This window comes from Chiloscyllium plagiosum, unplaced genomic scaffold (assembly GCF_037043375.1).
Source record: "Chiloscyllium plagiosum isolate Xiang-an unplaced genomic scaffold, Cpla_swu_hap1 HiC_scaffold_24, whole genome shotgun sequence".
Classification (NCBI taxonomy): domain Eukaryota; kingdom Metazoa; phylum Chordata; class Chondrichthyes; order Orectolobiformes; family Hemiscylliidae; genus Chiloscyllium; species Chiloscyllium plagiosum.
In genome coordinates this window covers 46,410,628-46,430,700 of record NW_028270162.1, presented here as the reverse complement: position 1 = coordinate 46,430,700, position 20,073 = coordinate 46,410,628, and the positions used below count along the sequence as shown (strand labels likewise).

General features: G+C 44.5%; 1 protein-coding gene across 2 annotated transcripts in view; it reads left to right on the top strand.

The window, feature by feature from the left end:
* hnf1a (HNF1 homeobox a) overlaps positions 1 to 20,073 on the top strand; it is a 208,419-nt gene that overhangs the window by 41,730 nt on the left and 146,616 nt on the right. For both annotated transcript variants that reach the window (XM_043715931.2, XM_088000128.1), the window contains exon 2: positions 4,094 to 4,293. In XM_043715931.2, the coding sequence (XP_043571866.1) occupies positions 4,094 to 4,293 (200 nt within the window). The remainder of the gene's footprint in view (positions 1 to 4,093; positions 4,294 to 20,073) is intronic.

Genomic DNA, 20,073 nt, shown 5'->3' with positions numbered 1-20,073 from the left:
ACCCCGGAGCCCAGAGCCCGTTACCTTGAGCCAGATCCCGTTACCGCGACCCCAGATCCCGTTACCGCGACCCAGAGCCCGTTACCGCGACCCAGAACCTGTTACTGAGACCCAGATCTCGTAACCGTGATCCCAGAGTGCACTACAGAGTCCCCAGAGTCTGTAACAGAGACCCAGAGCCCGTTGCTGGGACCCCTGAGCATGTAACTAAGACACATAGCATGTAACCATGATCCCAGAGCCCATAACCAAGACCCCAGATGCTGTAACCAAGATCCCAGAGCCTGTAACCGAGATACCAGAACTTGTAATCAAGACCTAGAGCCCGTAACCACGATCCAGAGCCCATAGCGGTGACCCAGAGCCCATAGCCGTGACCCAAAGCCCGTAACCACGATCTATTTATTGAATTACTGTCATCCAAAAGCGAAAATAGATCAAGAAGCATTAGATAAAAATAAAAACTGCTGGAGAAACTCAACAGGTCTGGCAGCATCTGTGGAGAGAAAAACGCAGTTGACATTTTGAATCCGATGTGACTCTTCAGAACTTGAAATTTTAACCTGCTTTCCAAATCCAAACTTACTAAAATACTAAAAAGGACGTTGTAAGAAAAACATTATGATTATCATTTGGACTGACCAAAAGTTCCATGCTGTATCAGTGGGCATGTCATTGCTTGTCCAAACAGGGTGGAAATACAGCTGAGCCCGGTTACCACAAAAATGCAAAACCAAGCTACAGCAGCCTGACCCTGACATATGTTGTATAACACGTACGCTGAGCAGGCCTGTGCTCACTCTGGCTGGAGTGCATCACAGTTTCCTATGTGACATTGTGTCTGTGCAGAGAAAATATCATGGACATGACTTGCTCTGCAGTCTGTAGAACATGCAAGGGTTTACAAGTGGGCTCTGGAGTTTCAAGAAAACAGCAGTCAAAAGGAAAACCACAATGTTTCTTCAATTTATGTCTCCATTTTTAAACAAGTGAGGTCTTTGCAGTCTGAAATTCTAAGTGGTTTGTGTGTTCGGTTCCAGCCCACACAACCAGTTTGTTTTCGAGCTGCTTTAGCTCTTCTTTTGTTATTGGAAGAATAACGAGAGAGGAGGCAAGATAATAGAAGCTGGTGAGGCTAGGATGAGTTTTTAAAGGCTGCAGTCTGTAGGAGGAAGGGGGGAAAAGACAAGGCATTCCAGAGATCGGAGAAAAACAAGGAGTTAGGAGGTGGAGCTGCTACAGTCAGCCTTGAGTTTATTACTGAGATGATGCAGCACTGGGGATGAGACGTGAAAGTATTTTCAGGTGAAGCTGCCAGAGTTTGGGGCTGGGGGCAGCCTGGAAAGAATTGAAAGGCACAAGTGAGAGCGTTTGTTAAGTGAATGATGAGACTTTTCCATTCCTTACACATTCCCACAGCACTAATCACACTAATCATGGGATTGGCTGTTTTTGAATGACGCAGACTCGATGGGCCAAAGGGCCTGAGGACTTCCAAGACTCATTCCCTGACTCCAGGGTGAGCAAGGGCCAACGGTTACCAGAAATTTGTTTTGTACTAAACTATAGCTCGTTTCTGGGTGTGCCTGAGGATGACTTAACCTTCCGATTTCACCTCCCTTCTGGTAACGATGTACCTGCTGAATCATTCAGTAAAAGATTAAAGTAAACTCTATCATTTTATAGAGTGGTGGTAGAAGCATGTTTTGAGGGCCCTTTTGTGACGCAGTAATAATGTCCCTACCCCTAGACTGAGAGGCCTGGGTTCAAGTCCCACCTGCTCCAGAGGTGTGAGGTAACACCTCTGAACAAGCTCGATAAAGGAAAAAACAAGTACATTTGCAGAGCAATGTCCTGATCTCAGAATAACTCAAACTGCTTCACAATTAAGTACTTTTAAACATATTTTTCACTGCTATGACAGGAAGTGAGTAACTAGCATGATTTGAAGTGTTGGAGGGATTGGGTTATGAACAGCAAGTATGTAAATTGGGTATGTTCTCCCTGGAGAGTAGTGATATGGTCATTACTTTTAGGATCCCACATAACAGAGTGCCCGAAACATTGATTTTTCTGCTTCTCGGATGCTGCCTGACCTGCTGCGCTTTTCCAGCACCACACTCTCGACTTAAAAATATATCGCTTTACTTCAGTGTCACGGGGTCAAAATCCTGGAAATCCCTCCCTAACAACGTTGTCGGTATCGACACCCCAAGGACGCATTGGTTCAGGAAGACAGCTCACCATCACCTTCTCCATGGTATTAGGGACTGGGCAACAAATGCTGGACTAGCCAACAAAGCCCAGATCTTTTGAATGAATAAAAATCTCTCGCTGATTTGAGATTTCAGAGTTCCAGAGGAGAGAGATCAAACGTAGTAACTTTTAAAGCCAAGATCTGGATGGGTCTATGAATAGGAAGAGTTTAGAGGGATATGGGCCATGTGCTGGCAAATGGGACTAGATTAGGTTAGGATATCTGTTTGGCATGGGCGAGTTGGACTAAAGGGTCTGTTTCCATGCTGTACATCTCTATGTCGCTATGACTCTAAGTACAGTGAACAACAGATGAGAAAGGAACTGAAAGGATTTTGTACTTAGTGGCACTGAGACACTCTCATATCTTCAGTTCCCTCAATTGCTGCTGCGTGTTCTTTTACTGATGAGTACCAGGGAGCCAGTTGCCACAAATAAATTCCCAAGTAATTGAGTGATTACCACATTGTGATTGATAACCTTCCACTCCTGTACTTGCAGTACAGAGAAAGAGACATCACCTGAAATATTCATCTCTTTTCAGATGCAGATGATCTGTCTGATTATTTGTGCCACTTTTTGTCAGAACACAGATTGAAAGATTAGCCCTTACGTATTAATTTCCCCTCTCTTTTTTCAGTTCTGTGTAATTCTGAGATTTTCTGATTTAACTCTTGGAATTTTTATTAATCTGATAAGATGAGTGCATCTGACAGGGGACTGGCAGAAAGCATTTTGAGGGGAGTAAGGAGTTGCAGATCTCCCAGTGCAGTTTTGAAGTGAGCCTGTAAGTTTGTGGGCAAGGCACATTCACTTGTCTTTGAATGGATGGTGTTTAAATTTATAAATGTAAATCTTAGTTTGTTGTAGGGCCCGTCTTCAGTTTAGAGTACAAATGGAACTAGCTGACAGCTCCTGGCAGCTTCTGCAACAAAATCCCTTTTGATTTTTGTTTCTGTGGTGCTATACTGAAGCCCACTGCTGATCCAGCTTTACCCCCTGCTTCAAGTCCCCACCGTTACTTTGCCTTGCTAATTTGACTCTGGAAAGCTTGCCAACTGCTTTCCAATCTGTTAATGGCTCCTTTTCGCCTCCAAATGAAGTCTATCTCTGAAGATCTCCTGGGGTTTGCTAAACGTAGCTTTGGTAGCAGGGTGTCACTGGTACAGGCCATTCGATCCAACTGGATCTTGCATTTTCTCTCTCTACAGATGCTGCCAGATCCTGCTGAGTTTCTCCAGTAAATTCTCTTTCTATTTCTCAATACCCTTGGTCTTGCAAATGGGAAGCAACGGAGAGAAAATTGGCTGGAAAGTTTTGCTGATTTAACCAAGTGAGTCTTGTTTGTGGGGCAGGGGCTTAACTCTGTGTATAGAAATGGCATTTTACAAGAGGCTGGTTTCATGGACATTGGTTACACCTTCTAACTTCCCAAGTGCCCATCTTCCTGAAACTGACCCGAACATTTGGCTTTGTGTATTGTTATTGGTGAACCTAATCCTGTGCTCCTAATATGCCCTCTCTCAGATTTATGTTTACAGGATTTTCCTTTCCTCTTATCTTTGTACACCAAGATTAGTTGTAGACCACCTTCCTCAGTGTCCGTCTGTGTCTGTACATTGGTTCTAGCCAGAATACAATCCCTTTTCCCATGAGCCTGTTTACTTGTGTTTAGTTGCACAGGATCAGATGGTCTCTTGGCTGAGGTCCAGAAAGGTGATCAATACTTGTGATCCATGCTTTGGCGTGAGGGAAATGAGAAAAGGAGACAAAGGCAAGGAGACAAAGATGTTAATATTCTAATGGAAACCTTTCTGTTTCTTCACCTTCACCACAGGGAGGACCCATGGAGGGCAGCAAAGATGATCAAGTGCTACATGCAACAGCACAATATCCCCCAGCGAGAAGTGGTGGACACAACTGGCTTAAACCAGTCTCACTTATCGCAACATCTGAATAAGGGAACGCCAATGAAAAACCAGAAGAGGGCTGCTCTCTACACCTGGTATGTCCGGAAACAGAGAGAGATCGCCCAGCGTGAGTATCATTCTTTCCCATACCTCAGGCCTTGGCTGAAACTCCAGGCCCGGCCATGAATTTTACATTAACATAGCCATTCAGAACTCTGGATAATATACTTTCAGAAGTATATTCACTTCGCTTTTTCTCGCACTTTCACTTTAAAAGCAATCCTACGCCCTGCCACTTTATGCATGGCTCTTCCCTGAATGTTGTGATAAGCAGCAATTTGCTCCCAGGCTTCTGTTCACCAAACTGTAAAGTTTTTCTTGAGGAAATGCCAAAGCACCCTGAGGTGAGGGACACTCTGTCTCTCGTTCCCTCCCATTGAAGCAGCACAAAGCTCCCACAAACAGCTTTTACTGACGACTTGACTGAGAGAGGGAACTGGTGTCTAAGTGGGGTAAAGATGCAATATGTTCAATGCTGACATACTTGAGCTCAGCTCTCCCCAGTTCCAGCTTAAATTTTCAATTACCCCACTGCCACCGTCACTGTTACAGTGACAACATTTTCGCTCCAGGCTGAGTGCAAGGGACGTCTTGAGTGATTAAAGCCTGTTAAAATGCTGGTTGGAGATGGGCCATTGGTTCTCATTGAGCTGGGCAGAATGTGCAACTTACACACATTAAGCGGTAACAGCTAGTTGCCAGGTTGGAGTGAAACCTACAGCAGTTTGCGCAGGAAGGTCTTGAATGTTCCTCCAGTATTGACAAAGCATGATAGGTCACTTCAGATCCCCGACCCACTCTTGCAGATGTTGAAGGCCGCCCCATTCCTCTGCAGGGATGTACCTTATTCCAGCCTTATTCCTGCCAATCCAGCTAAGACTTGAGCTGTCCAGAAGTGATTCATCCCTGGCCCAGCTCAGGCCCTTCGAATGAACACTGAGGGATGCAGTTGGTGATGGTGAGGAAACTCATGGTAAGATCTGACAATAGAAGGCACACATAACAAGATTTGCAGGATTGGCTGAGAGGGGCAAGAACTCAGAGTTGTTTGAGATGTAGCACAGCCACTGAAAAGTGAGCAAAGCTTCCTGAGATTAAATTACATTCCCTACAGTGTGGAAATATGCCCTTCGGCCCAGCCAGTCCACACTGACCCTCCGAAGAGTAACTCACCCAGACCTATTTCCCTCTGAATGGTGCACCTAGCACAGCCAATTCAACCAATAGACACACAGAGAATGTGCAAACTCCACATAGACAGTCGCCCAAGGCTGGAATCAAACTCAGGACCCTGGCGCTGTGAGGCAGCAGTGCTAACCACTGAGCCACCGTGCCACCCCTTCCTGTAGGATGCTTAACTCTTTGCATTTGGAATGTTTTCACCTTACTGAAGATCCTATAGCCAGCACATACTGTGATGGATTCTATTACAGGACAACTGCTGTTGTCAATTCCCAATCTCAGGAGTTAGAAACCGAGGTCTGAAGCTAATGCATCCCACTGGCAAATGACATGTGCACATTTCCAACGGCAGTAAAATAGAATATAAAGTACCTCAGAATTCATGGGATCCCTACACTGTGGAAACCAGTCCATTTGGCGCGTCAAGTCTGCACCAACTTTCTGAAGAATATTCCACCCAGATCCCTCCCTGCATTTCTCAGGGCTAACCCACCTCACCTGCACACCACAGGCAATTTAACATGGCCAATCCCCCTAACCTGCACATCAAGAGGATTAGATTACTTACAGCGTGGAAACAGGCCCTTCAGCCCAACAAGTCCACACCGATCCGCCGAAGCGCAACTCACCCAGACCCCATTCCCCTACATTTAGCCCTTCACCTAACACTACGGGCAATTTAGCATGGCCAATTCACCTAACCTGCACATTTTTAGAATGTGCAAACTCCACACAGGCAGTCGCCCGAGGCGGGAATTGAACCCGGGTCTCTGGCGCTTTGAGGCAACCGTGCTAACCACTGTGCCACCGTACCGCCTCAAGAAACTGGAGCACTCAGAGGAAACCCACACAGACACGGGGAGAACATGCAAACTCCAGTCAGACGTACGTCCGAGGGTTGAATCAAACCCGGGTCTCGAAGTGTGAGGTGGCAGTGTTGAGCACTGAGTCACTGTGCCGCCCAAACTCCTTATGCATTAGTCTTGTTTAGATTGGGATTGATTTCATTAGGAGAACATTAAAGCTGCTAGGAATGAATAATCACTGCACTGGCTTCCTCAGTGTTGAACATGTGGGGCCTGGAGCTGTGCCTGTAGCAACAGAAAGTGATTGTGAGCAGACTCCAATGTGTAAACAAGACTTGGAGACCATGGCAGCTTACAAAAATATTGTGAGTTTAATATTTAAACAGAAATTATTACTTTAATGAGAGTGCACGTGCAGTAGAATTGACTCAAACATAACTGATTGTAATGATCTTGAGTGCAAACCACTACTTTTAGTGAGCTCATATGTATATGTGTGTCTGTATATTAAGGAACATTGTTTAGATTTTGATTAAAATTGATTCCTGATACAAAATTGACAGCAAACTGGGCATTGGTTCAATGAACCTGTACTACTCAATGTTCCCTGCTCTTGTCATCTTGCTGTTTCAACGTAACTTCTGCTGCACCTCTCTGAAATCTGTCTTCAGTTACTCCATGGTGTTGCAAGTACCAGCAAGTTGCACGTTGTCCTCATTCTCTGGGAAAAGCAGTTCCTCCTGATTTCTTTATTAAGTTTATTAACCACTCCCTTACATTTATGATCCTTTGTTTTGGACACACCCTCTTCTCCATGCCTACTGTTTTAATTTTAATTCCTTCACCCCTGAAATGAAAGTGTCCCAGTCTGTCCAATCTTTCTCAGTGAGATATTACCTGATAATGTATGCAAAATTCCAGAAGAAACAAAAGACTAAATTTTACCAAAACATTGACTGGATTTTTTTAAAGGGAGTTTCATGGAGATGTGCTTTCTCTGAGTGATGCATTTTATGCAATTTCCTGCTGCTCACCTCTTTGCATATTTTTGAGCCTATTTTTCTAATCAATCCGTTCAGAAATATTGTTACACACCACTGCAGCAGGTGAGACTTTAAATACAGGTCTGTTGGTCCACGGGTAGGGACACTACCACAGCTCCATGTCTGCATGATGCTGTGTTGACACTACTCTGCTCTCACCAGCAGTAGGAATACTCCCTCACCATTGCTGGCACCTTCCTGGATTCACACCTTTGGCACAGTACTTAAAGGTTTGCTTAACGATTTGTAGCTCAGGTGCCAGTTGCCATGGTTGTGTGTATGCTTGCCGAGCTGGGAAGTTTATTTGCAGATGTTTCAGCCCCTGTCTTGGTGACACCTTCAGGGCTTTGGAGCCTCCCGTGAAGCGCTGCTGCACTGTGTCTTCTGGAACTGATTTGGTTCCGTTCCTGCTGCTTCCTGTTACCTGTTCTGGTTGTTCGTTGTCGTGGCCGGTATATTGGGACCAGGTCAATGTGTTTATTGATGGAGTCCACGGATGAGTGCCATGCTTCTAGGAATTCTCTGGCTGTCCTCTCTTTAGCTGGTCCTATGATCGTTGTATTGTCTCAGTCAAATTTGTGGTCTTTGCCATCTGTTTGTATGGCTACTGGTGTTATGAAGATGTAGGGGTACTATACGTTTAAGAGATGTGAAAAGCTAGCAAGGACTTAGACAATCACAGACCGTCCGGAACAAGGTAACAATGTAAACATTTGGTCGAAACAGCTAAGAACTGTGTTGCCAGGATACAAAAGGAAATTCGAATTTGGCCAATCAGTTTAAATTATGCCCCAAGATGCCAAACTCCAATCAAGTTTGAATTTAGTACTTTGATAATATTAAAACCAGTGAAATGATCCGATGCAGTGGGGCATAAACATCAGACATTTTCAACAGTTACTCAGAGCGGCAAAGAGCACCAACAAAAACAGAACAATACAGACTGCCCGCAGAACTGCAGTCTTAAAGGTATCTTTATCTATCATAGACCTGTGAAGGAGACTCCCCAGAGAAGAAGAAAAGAAGACAGAGGAAAATCTACAGAGGCCATTTGGCTAAACTGCCTGGTTTTGAAACGTGATTATATTTTTTGTAAATTGTAATCGTGATTTTTATCGGACCAGCATTGTAGAGAGAGAGAGAGAGAGAGATAAAAGATAGGTTAAGAGAAAGTAGTTTTAAATAGTTGTCAGTTAATATTCTCTGTTGGACTTAATAAAGTTCTTAAAAATTTTTACTTTAAATAGTGACTTCTGGGATAGCTCTTTGCCTCTTGCATTTTTACAGATTACGGAATGGGGTGAGTCTTATCTGTGTTTAAATTAGCAGAGGGGTTTACCCTGTGTCGCAACACTAGGGACAGCTGGTTGTGGCATTTAGTGGGTAGTTGGTGTTCGTGGATGCAGATTGCTAGTTGTCTGCTGTTTGTCCGAGATGGTGCTGGGTGCGATCTTTGCATGGAATCTTGTAAACTACTTTAGTCTTACACATGATGGGTATTGGATCTTTTACTATGGTGGCTCAGTGGTTAGCACAGCTGCCTCACAGTGCCAGGGACCTGGGTTCGATTCCACCTTTGGGTGGCTAATTGTGTGGAGTTTGCACATTCTCCCCATGTCTGCGTGGGTTTCCTTTAGATGCTCCGGTTTCCTCCTACAATCCAAAAATGTGCAGGTTAGGTGAATTGGCCGTGCTAAGTTGCCCATAGTATTCAGGGAGGTGTAGGCTAGGTGCATTAGCCTGGGGAAATGTAGTATAATAGGGTAGGGGAATGGGTCTGGGTGGGTTACTCTTTGGAGGGTCGATGTGGATTTGTTGGGCCAAATGGCCTGTTTCCACACTGTGATGTTTGTAAATGCATTGCCTCTTTATATCATCATCTGTCTGACTGTCTCAGGAACGACAATAATAAAGCTGCACAGGAGGCATCTCTTTAAGGCCCTGCCCCTTGAAATGAAGGAGACGAAACGTCTGCAAATCAACTTCCCAGCTCAGCGAACTTACCCACAACCACAGCAAATGGCACCTGAGCTACAAATGAAACCTCTAATGAAACCTCTAACCCACCCCCATCCCCCCATATCACCCCAAGAAAGGCAGCATTGCCTGTGATGCAAAATACTTTTGGTCCAATGTGAGATGAAATCAGCTGCATTGTTCCGTTTATGAAAGCTTGGATTGTGGCCCTTTTAATGTCACTAGGATTAATTCTGCTTTTGGGAGGACTATCTTCAATCTGCAAAGACCAATGACATGTGAAGATTGCTTGTGAGCAAGGATTTGTATCCCACACAGTTAAACACTGCGTGTACTTCATTGGCAGAATTCCAGATATCTTAAACTTGTACTCGGCAAGTGCCTGATTAATGTTCCTTAAAGGGCCTCATTATTGTTCTAGGCTACAACCCATGTTCTCTGATGGAAAAATAAAATGTCTACACCAGCCATTCCAACTGTGGCTGGAACCATTTTTCATTTCCATTGTGCATTTGTGATCTGAATGAGAATAGAATGCACCTTAGATTGCTCTTCGCAGACTGACCCACAGGCTCAGCCTGTTAAATTAGGCAGCCCTCCTCCAAGGTTGATTAATTAATTCTGAGATGAGAATGTGGTGCTAGAAAAGCACAGTGGGTCAGGCAGCATCCGAGGAGCAGGAGAATTGACGTTTCGGGCATAAGCCCTTCATCAGGAATGTCTTGATGGTCCCTATCCTGATGAAGGGCTTATGCCCAAAATGTCAACGCTCCTGCTCCTTGCATGTTGCCTGACCGGCTGTGCTTTTCCAGCACCACACTCTCGACTCTGATCTCCACCATCTGTAGTCCTCACTATGTTCCTGGCCAGCACCCCCACATAACCCCACACCCCAGGTCTACAGTTTAGCCATGCCAACTACTACCACCTTCCCCACACCCCCCCGTGGTGTCAAACCCAGGGTGGTGATCGATGTCACGCTTTCCCACAGGAACCCATGTCCTCCCATGCTCAATATTCTCCTTTCCTACCATTTTGCACATGGCAGCCAGCATCGACAAACCCTTGCCCTTTGACCTTGGAGGTATGTGCTCCTGGAAAGAAAATTGGAGGGGGCACAGATCATCTCCTGCACTTGAGTCACCCTCCTTCACTATTATTATTATTTCCTCTGCATCCCAGTGTCTCACTGCCTCCAATCACTACTTTTGGCTTTCCCGACAGAAGTGGTCCCTAACAATTCCCACCTCTCCGAATGGCCAGTCCATGGATCCTGCCAGATCTGCTAATGGTTGAGACCCCTGACTGACCTGGAATGACAGCCCTAACTGATGGCTCATTGATCTCTGTGCAGTTCCTGATTGATATACCGCTGCTCCCTGGGCAGTTTGGACTGGACTAGAGCCTAACCCCTGCACTGTAATGATAAGTAACCCCTAACTGTGCAGCTGGCTGACTGACTGACTGTGACCGAGTCTGGGCTGGGATCAGACTTGGACTAGAGCAGAAGCCCTGTCTGAAACAGTCGCTATTGACTTGACTGAGGACATGTCCCCTTCAACTTTGAGACATGGCCATTTGTGGAGCACATTCGCGTGTTTGTCTCATGTGCTGCTGACACAGGTAGATTTTCTTTTTAAATTTATCCATGGGATACGGGTGTCACATTTATTACCCATCCCTAATTGCCTAGAGAACTTTGAAGAATCAACTACATTTCTGTGGATTATGTGTACGCCTCAAGGATGGCAGTTTCCTTCCCTAAAGGGCACCAGATAGATTTTTCCCAACAATCAACATTTGTTTCATGCTCATCATTAGATTTTTAATTACAAACTTTTTAAGAAATTGAATTCAAATTCCACAACCCTGTAGCAGGATTTGAATCTGATCTCCCAGAACATTATCTGGGTTTCTTGATTAACAGTCCAGCAATAAAAACATGAGGCCACCATTTTCCTGCAGCTAAGGTGCATTGATGTGGCACAGTGCCATGAAGTAAGATGACTGTTCACTGATCATTGCTGGTAAACAGTGTCAAACAGCTAGGCTTTGGTCTGTGGCAAAAGGCAAGGCAAGACACATACTGAATGAGGCAGCACTGTGTAAAAAGACAAGGCAAAGCAAGGCAGAAATGCAGTGATCATCTGAATTAGCACAGTTGGATGAGTGAGCATGCAGAAGAGCAAACTAAGAGCCCTGGGATTCACATTGCAGGAGACAGGTCCCTGCTCCTGTGTGGAATCTGGCCTGGCAGAAGCATCGCTGTGAGAGATGCTGGTGCTCTCTGAGTTGCAGTATTGAAATGATGCGTTATTTCTAATTGTGCCTGAGATGTGCCAGGAGGATGTAATGAGGCTGGTGCCTGGCTGACATCACCCTCCGTGGATGAAGGATGCAGATGGTCACTGCCCATAGACTGTGCCATGGGATGTTGGGAAAGGCTTGGGTGGAACTGCTCTGACATTCACACTTGCTATTGTTGCTGTCTTGTTTCACTCCACTGCCTGTGCAAAAGAGCAAATGGCACATCAATGGAGCATTAATAGGTAATGATGAGATGTTAATCCACACAAATAGACTTCTCACCTCATATTTATGTGATTCCCCCCTCGTTCAAACTTCGGGTGAAAAATCCGACTTTTCTCTCTTGACGGCGACAGCCATCTCATTTTTCTGATCTCACTATCTTTTCCCAACTGACTCACCATTGCCCATGTCATTCAGAAACCAGGAACATTCTACCCAAAGTGCTGAACGTAAAACAAAATAATTAGAGTCATAGAGTCATAGAGATGTACAGCATGGAAACAGACCCTTCGGTCCAACCCGTCCATGCCGACCAGATATCCCAACCCAATCTAGTCCCACCTGCCAGCACCCGGTCCATACCCCTCCAAACCCTTCCTATTCATATACCCATTCAAATGCCTCTTAAATGTTGCAATTTTACCAGCCTCCACCACTTCCTCTGGCAGCACATTCCATACACATATCACCCTCTGCGTGAAAAAGTTGCCCCTTAGGTCTCTTTTATATCTTTCCCCTCTCACCCTAAACCTATGCCCTCTAGTTCTGGACTCCCTGACCCCAGAGAAAAGACTTTGTCTATTTATCCTATCCATGCCCCTCATAATTTTGTAAACCTCGATAAGGTCACCCCTCAGCCTCCGACGCTCCAGGGAAAACACCCCAGGCTGTTCAGCCTCTCCCTATAGCTCAAATCCTCCAACCCTGGCAACATCCTTGTAAATCTTTTCTGAATCCTTTCAAGCTTCACAACATCTTTCCGATAGGAAGGAGACCAGAATTGCACGCAATATTCCAACAGTGGCCTAACCAATGTCCTGTACAGCCACAGCATGACCTCCCAACTCCTGTACTCAATACTCTGACCAATAAAGGAAAGCATACCAAATGCCGCCTTCACTATCCTATCTATCTGTGACTCCACTTTCAAGGAGCTATGAACCTGCACTCCAAGGTCTCTTTGTTCAGCAACACTCCCTTGGACCTTACCATTAAGTGTATAAGTCCTGCTAAGATTTGCTTTCCCAAAATTCAGCACCTCGCATTTATCTGAATTAAACTCCATCTGCCACTTCTCAGCCCATTGACCCATCTGGTCAAGATCCTGTTGTAATCTGAGGTAACCCTCTTCGCTGTCCACTACACCTCCAATTTTGGTGTCATCTGCAAACTTACTAACTTGTGCTCGCATCCAAATCGTTTATGTAAATGACAAAAAGTAGAGAACCCAGCACTGATCCTTGTGGCACTCCACTGGTCACAGGTCTCCAGTCTGAAAAACAATCCTCCACCACTACCCTCTGTCTTCTACCTTTGAGTCAGTTCTGTATCCAAATGGCTAGTTCACCCTGTATTCAATGAGATCTAACCTTGCTAATCAATCTCCCATGGGGAACCTTGTCGAACGCCTTACTGAAGTCCATATAGATCACATCTACTGCTTTGCCCTCATCAATCTTCTTTGTTACTTCTTCAAAAAACTCAATCAAGTTTGTGAGACATGATTTCCCATGCACAAAGCCATGTTGACTATCCCGATTCAGTCCTTGCCTTTCCAAACACATGTACATCCTGTCCCTCAGGATTCCCTCCAACAACTTGCCCACCACCAAGGTCAGGCTCACTGGTCTATAGTTCCCTGTTTGTCCTTACCACCTTTCTTAAACAGTGGCACTACGTTTGCCAACCTCCAGTCTTCTGGCACCTCACCTGTAACTATCGATGATACAAATATCTCAGCAAGAGGCCCAGCAATCACTTCTCTAGCTTCCCACGGAGCTCTAGGGTACACTTGATCAGGTCACCTTTAGCCATTTCAAGACATCCAGCATTTCCTCCTCTGTAATCTGGACATTTTACAAGATGTCACCATCTATTTCCCTACAGTCTAAATCTTCCATATCCTTTTTCATAGTAAATACTGATGCAAAATATTCATTAAGTATCTCCCCCATTTTCTGTGGCTCCACACAAAGGCCGCTTTGCTGATCTTTGAGGGGCCCAATTCTCTCCCTAGTTACCCTTTTGTCCTTAATATATTTGTAAAAACCCTTTGGATTCTCCTTAATTCTATTTGCCAAAGCGATCTCATGTCCCCTTTTTGCCCTCCTGATTTCCCTCTTAAGTATACTCCTATTTTCTTTATACTCTTCGAAGGATTCACTCGATCTATCCTGTCTATACCTGACATATGCTTCCTCTTTTTCTTAACCAAACCATCAGTTTCTTTCGTCATCCAGCATTCCCTATATCTACCAGCCTTCCCTTTCACCCTGACAGGAATATACTTTCTCTGGATTCTTGTTATCCCATTTTTGAAGACTTCCCATTTTCCAGCCGTCCCTTCACTTGCAAACATCTGCCTCCAATCAGCTCTTGAAAGTTCTTGCCTAATACCGTCAAAATTGGCCTTTCTCCAATTTAGAACTTCAGCTTTTAGATCTGGTCTATCCTTTTCCATCACTATTTTAAAACGAATAGAATTATGGTTGCTGGCCCCAAAGTGCTCCCCCACTGACACCTCAGTCACTTGCCCTGCCTTATTTCCCAAGAGTAGGTCAAGTTTTGCACATTCTCTAGTTGGTACATCCATATACTGAATCAGAAAATTGTCTTGTACGCACTTTAGAAATTCCTCTCCATCTCAACCTTTAACACTATGGCAGTCCCAGTCGATGTTTGGAAAGTTAAAATCCCCTACCATTAGCCCCCTATTATTCTTACAGATAGCTGAGATCTCCTTACAAGTTTGTTTCTCAATTTTCCTTTGACTATTAGGGGGTCTATAATACAATTCCAATAAGGTGATCATCCCTTACTTATTTCTCAGTTCCACACAAATAACTTCCCTGGATGTATTTCCGGGAATATCCTCCCTCAGCACAGCTGTAATGCTATCCTTTATCAAAAATACCACTCCCCCTCCTCTCTTGCCTCCCTTTCTATCCTTCCTGTAGCATTTGTATCCTGGAACATTAAGCTGCCAGTCCTGCCCATCCCTGAGCCATGTTTCTGTAATTGCTATGATATCCCAGTTCCATGTTCTTAACCATGCCCTGAGTTTATCTGCCTTCCCTGTTAGGCCCCTTTCATTGAAATAAATGCAGTTTAATTTGTTAGTCCTACCTTGTCTCTCCCTGCCCTGACTGTTTGACTCACTTCTGTTCTCAACTGTACCAGTCTCAGATTGATCTCTTTCCTCACTATCTCCCTGGGTTCTCCCACCCCACCTTACTAGTTTAAATCCTCCCAATCAGTTCGAGAAAGCTTCCCTGCTAGTTCCAATTTAGATGCAATCTGTCCTTCTTGTAAAGGTCACTTCTACCCCAAAAGAGATTCCAATGATCCAAAAATGTGAATCCTTCTTCCATACCCCAGCTTCTCAGCCATTCATTCATCTGCTCTATCCTCTTATTCCTGCCCTCACTAGCTCATAGCACTGGGAGTAATCCAGATATTACTACCCTTGAGAACCTCCTTTTTAAATTTCTGCCTAACTCTCTGTAATCTCCCTTCAGAATCTCAACCTTTTCCCTTCCTATGTCATTGGTTCCAATGTGGACAATGACCTCTTGCTGGCCCCTCTCCCCCGTGAGAACATTCTGCACCCTCTCTGAGACATCCTTGATCCTGTCACCAGGGAAACAACACACCATTCTGCTTTTTCTCTGCTGGCCACAGAAATGTCTGTCTGTACCTCTGACTACAGAATCCCCTAACACAATTGATCTCTTGGAAGCTGACGTGCCCTTCGTTGCATTAGAGCCAGTCTCAATACCAGAAATTTGGCTGTCCGTGCTACGTTCCCCTGAGAATCCATCACTCCCTACATTTTCCAAAACAGCATACCTACTTGAAATGGGTATATCCATAAAAGACTTCTGCCCTAGGTGCCTACCTCTCTTACCCTTCCTGGAGTTAATCCATCTATGTAACTGGAACTAAGACTTTCCCCCAATTCCTATAACTGCCATTCATCACATACTGTTGCTGTTGCAAATTCCTCATCGCTTCTAACTGTCTCTCCAACCGATCCACTCGATCTGATAAGATTCGCATCCAACAGCATTTATGGCAAATATAACCCGCAGTAACCCTTAAACTCTCTTTAAAACTCCCACATCTGACAAGAAGTACATCTCACTGAAAGGCCATTTTTGCTCCTTCACAATCTACAGACTCAGAAAATAACACTGTCTTATTCCTCTACAAAACAGTGCCCCAGGTTAAATTAATAGTTATGGCTTATATTTTAAGTTTAATCAAGAGACATATTTCTAAAAACATATAATCAAGAAAGAACCCACTGTGCTCACTAATACAGCCTTTCTCTTGGACACACTTAAACAACAACTATCTGATTCTGTGCTGTGAACTTTGCCCAAACAGGTTCCTCCAAGATTAGTTGTGAAATTCACTGCTTGTTAATTTTCCCAGATACCCTCCGATATCCAGCGACACATGAATTCAAAAACAGCAAATTCTCCTGCAGTAAAATGTGCTTTCTTTGAACATGCATTAATGATTTCTGTTTAATCGCAAGAAAACTTGGCTTATGTATAAATACCTCTATACTGATTGTTTCGACTTAATGAAATCCATTAATTATACCTTGTAAATAGATCGGCTACCCTGAAGCTTAGCTTTTAAGTTCAATATAGAGAATAAATTCAATTTCTAGTCAGACCTGTAACCTGAGGCAGGGATTGCAGCTCCCATCCATAGTTCCACTAAATCCACACCAACTGCACATGTTCAGATCTCAGTCCAGTCCCTGGTCTTGTGTCTGTTGCAAGTCCTGCTCTGTGAGAAATACTGGAATCAATGTTAGCTGCACTGAAGAAGTGTGATAAATGACTAGATTAATCAGTGATATGTTTTTCAGCGTGGATTATGTGGAAAAGTCTGAATAGTGAAGAGTACATGAGTGTCCTCTTTCCTTTATCAGGGTGATAATACATGGTGGATAGTGACTGTCCCACAATAAGGGACTACCAATGATAGAAAGCCAAGAGCAAAGATGAAATAGTTTATTGTCTGAAAGCTGGCATTATAGTATTGAATGTCTGCTTGGGTGCCAGTTGCCCTTTCGGCAAGATGAACTTCAGCTTCGGTGCTTCGAGATACAATATAAAGTTTCCAGCACAGTTACACTGCTGATTTCCTGATTATTCTCGCCTGCTGTTACTTGGTGTAATTCACAAACGCAACTCTCATTTCTGACTGAAATGAAACCCGGGGCCTGCGGGCTAACAGGATGACAACTATCGGCTACAAAAACAGAAACTAGATTAGATTCCCCACAGTATGGAACCAGGCCCTTCGGCTCAACAAGTACACCCAGACCCGTTCCCCCGTATTTACCCCTGACTTGGCCAATTCACCTAACCTGCACATCTTTGGACTGTGGGAGGAAACCCACACAGACACGAGGAGAATGTGTAAACTCCACACAGACAGTTGCCTGAGTCTGAGGAGCGTCCAAGACTGGGCCTGCGGACCAGCCTGCAGGATCCTCGGACTCGATTTCTTACCAGGCCCTGGTGAAGGAGCTCACAAAATCTCACCAGATGTTGGGTAGCAGATAAAGGGGAAGCTGGCCCCGATCTCCATCATGCTGCAGAAGCATGAACAGCAACTGGGAGACCTGGACAAACGGACAGATGAGGTCGAATACAGAGCTGTAGTAATGGAAGCTGATACTGGTTCCTCTAAGGATAGGGTCCAAGCCCTGGAGACCCAGGTCATAATTTGCTTGATCAAGTTGATGACCTCGAGAACAGGGGCAGGTGAAACAATATTTGGATCGTCGTTCTGCCGGAGGGTAAGGAAGGTGAGTAGCTGGTGGAATTTATTGAGAACTGGTTGCTGAAATTCCTTAACTTGGAGGCTGGAATGAGAGGCTTGAAGATCAAGAGGGCTCACCGGGTCACGGCGCAGAGGTCAGGTCTGGATCAATGTCCTCGTCCTATCTTGGTGCGGTTTCATCATTATAGAGATAAGGAGAGAATTGTGGAAGCTTCCAGAATCCAGGAGAAGGATCCGAAGGCCCTAGTTTATGAGGGCTCGAAGATCATGTTCTTCCAGGAATTCTCAGCAGCGGTGATCCAGAAAATACTAAGACAACGTCCAGAAAATACTAAGACAACGTCAAGAAAAGACTGAGGGAGCTTGGGATCCAATTCTCTGAGATATCCGTCGATGCTTTGGATCACCTTAGATGGATCTGTACATCTGTTTGACATGTCGGAGAGGGCAAAAGACTTTGTGGGCAAATTAACCTAATGTGAACAATTTAGTATGTACAAATAGTAGTGTTGTCTGGGTATGTCTTTGTTTTTCCTTTTCAAAAAAAGAGGAAGTCCGGTCGGGGTTTTATTTTCCTAGCTTTCTTATTGGTAACAATCTGGTCTAAACTGTGTTTGGTGTGGTTGAGATGTGTCCTTTCAATTTCTAAGTTCAGTTATACCAAAGGATGGGTGGGGTACTGACCATTTTTTTTTTTCAAAATTTCTTTATTCACATTGCTATTCCATGGTGTATTTTCTTCTTTTTCTGCTTGTGCTAATGGTGTGGCAGTAGCTAGGAGGAGGGAAAATGGTTGGGATGGCTAGATGCCTACTTACGGGCAGTTTATAGCCAGTTCAGGTATTTAAATGCCCTGGCTGCAGTATTGGCAGCAGGATGGGAAGTAGGGTTTTGGGATGTATAGTTGTTGTCCCCTTTGGGCAGGGAGTGAGTTCCACTATTCAGTGCCGTTGGCACTTTATATGTTGGTTTGTTTTTTGTTTTTTGTTATATATAGTCTTTGATAGCTTTGATAGGCTTGTTAACTGTAGTAGGTTTAGTTTATGTAGTTTTTATGTTTAGTGGATCTTGCGACACTAAGGCTCGGCGATTTATGGTTCGAGTTCCTCCTCTCTGGAATCGAAATGTTACTGCACAAGGTTATGGCTAATGACTTAATTAAATGGTGTGCCTCGAACATCAAGGGGAGTCACTCACCAATTAATAGGAAGAAGGTACTTTTGATCCGGGAAAGGAGAAGGTGGATGTTGCTTTATTACAGGAGACACACTTGGATGATGGGGAGCATTTGAAACTACAGCAAAGTGGCTTAAATTTTCAGCTTTTAAGACCAGCAGTAGGGGAGTGGCTATATTTGTTAGGAGGAATCTCCCATTTAAGTTACGAGAGGTGTGTTAAAGACACACTCGGGAGGTTTGTAGTTCTCAAAGCCCTAATAAACGGGGATGAATATAGTGTTTTAAATGTTTATTGCCCTCTGCTTCATCCTCTCAAATTTCTGGTAGATGCATTCTCTAAACTGATCAGTCTGGAGTCCCGGCATATCATTGTAGGGGGAGATTTTAATGGATCCCATGGTAGACAGGTTGCCCAAAAGCCCCTGATGCCATCTGTACAAACTAAACAATTAGTGGATCTGTGTGTGGAGTTAGGGATGTCTGGAGGCGTCTCCACCCTACAGGCAGGGATTTTACATTTTTTTCCAATCCACACAGATGTCACACCAGGATTGATGTTTTTCTAACCCCCCGTGGTAACCGTGGACTTGGTAGGATCTTGTACGATTGGTAATACTACCATCTCCAATCATGCTCCAGTGTACCTGTTGGTTAAGATTAAGAACATTGCAGTGGGCCCAAGGCACTGGCGAATGGATCCCTTTATCCTCAAGGATAATAAGTTTGTGGACTACTTCTCTAGGGAATTTCAGGCGTTCCTAGACATTAACTCAGGCTCGGTTAGTATCCCATCCGTCCTTTGGGAAACTGCCAAAGCCTATGCCAGAGGTTAGTTATTTCTTGCTCTACCAGTAGGAGGTGGCAAAAGGGCAAACAGTAACATCTCCTCGAAGCACGGGTTGAAGGTAGCCGAGACGGCTTACTTTGACAGGCCCTCGTTGGTCAAGCTACAGAGGATTATAGCGCGGCGGTCTGCATTGAATTCTGTGCTCACGCAGACAGCAAAGAAGGAGCTTACTTTCGCAAAGCAAAGGTTATATGAGCATGGTGACAGGCCAGGCAAATACCTAGCATATCTCATCAGGAAAAGGAGTGCCCCATAAGCCATTACGTCAGTTAGGGAAGGGTCTGGGAACGTAACATGTGATTCAAAAAGATTAATGTGGCATTCCGGAGATTTTACTCTAAGTTATACCAATCTGAATGTTGTGAGGAGGGATGGGCCAAGATGGAGTCCTTCTTCAAGGATCTGGAGATCCCGGGCGTGACCCCTGAACAAGAGTCTTTTCTCAATGCCCCTGTATCAGAAGCAAGAGGTGCAGGA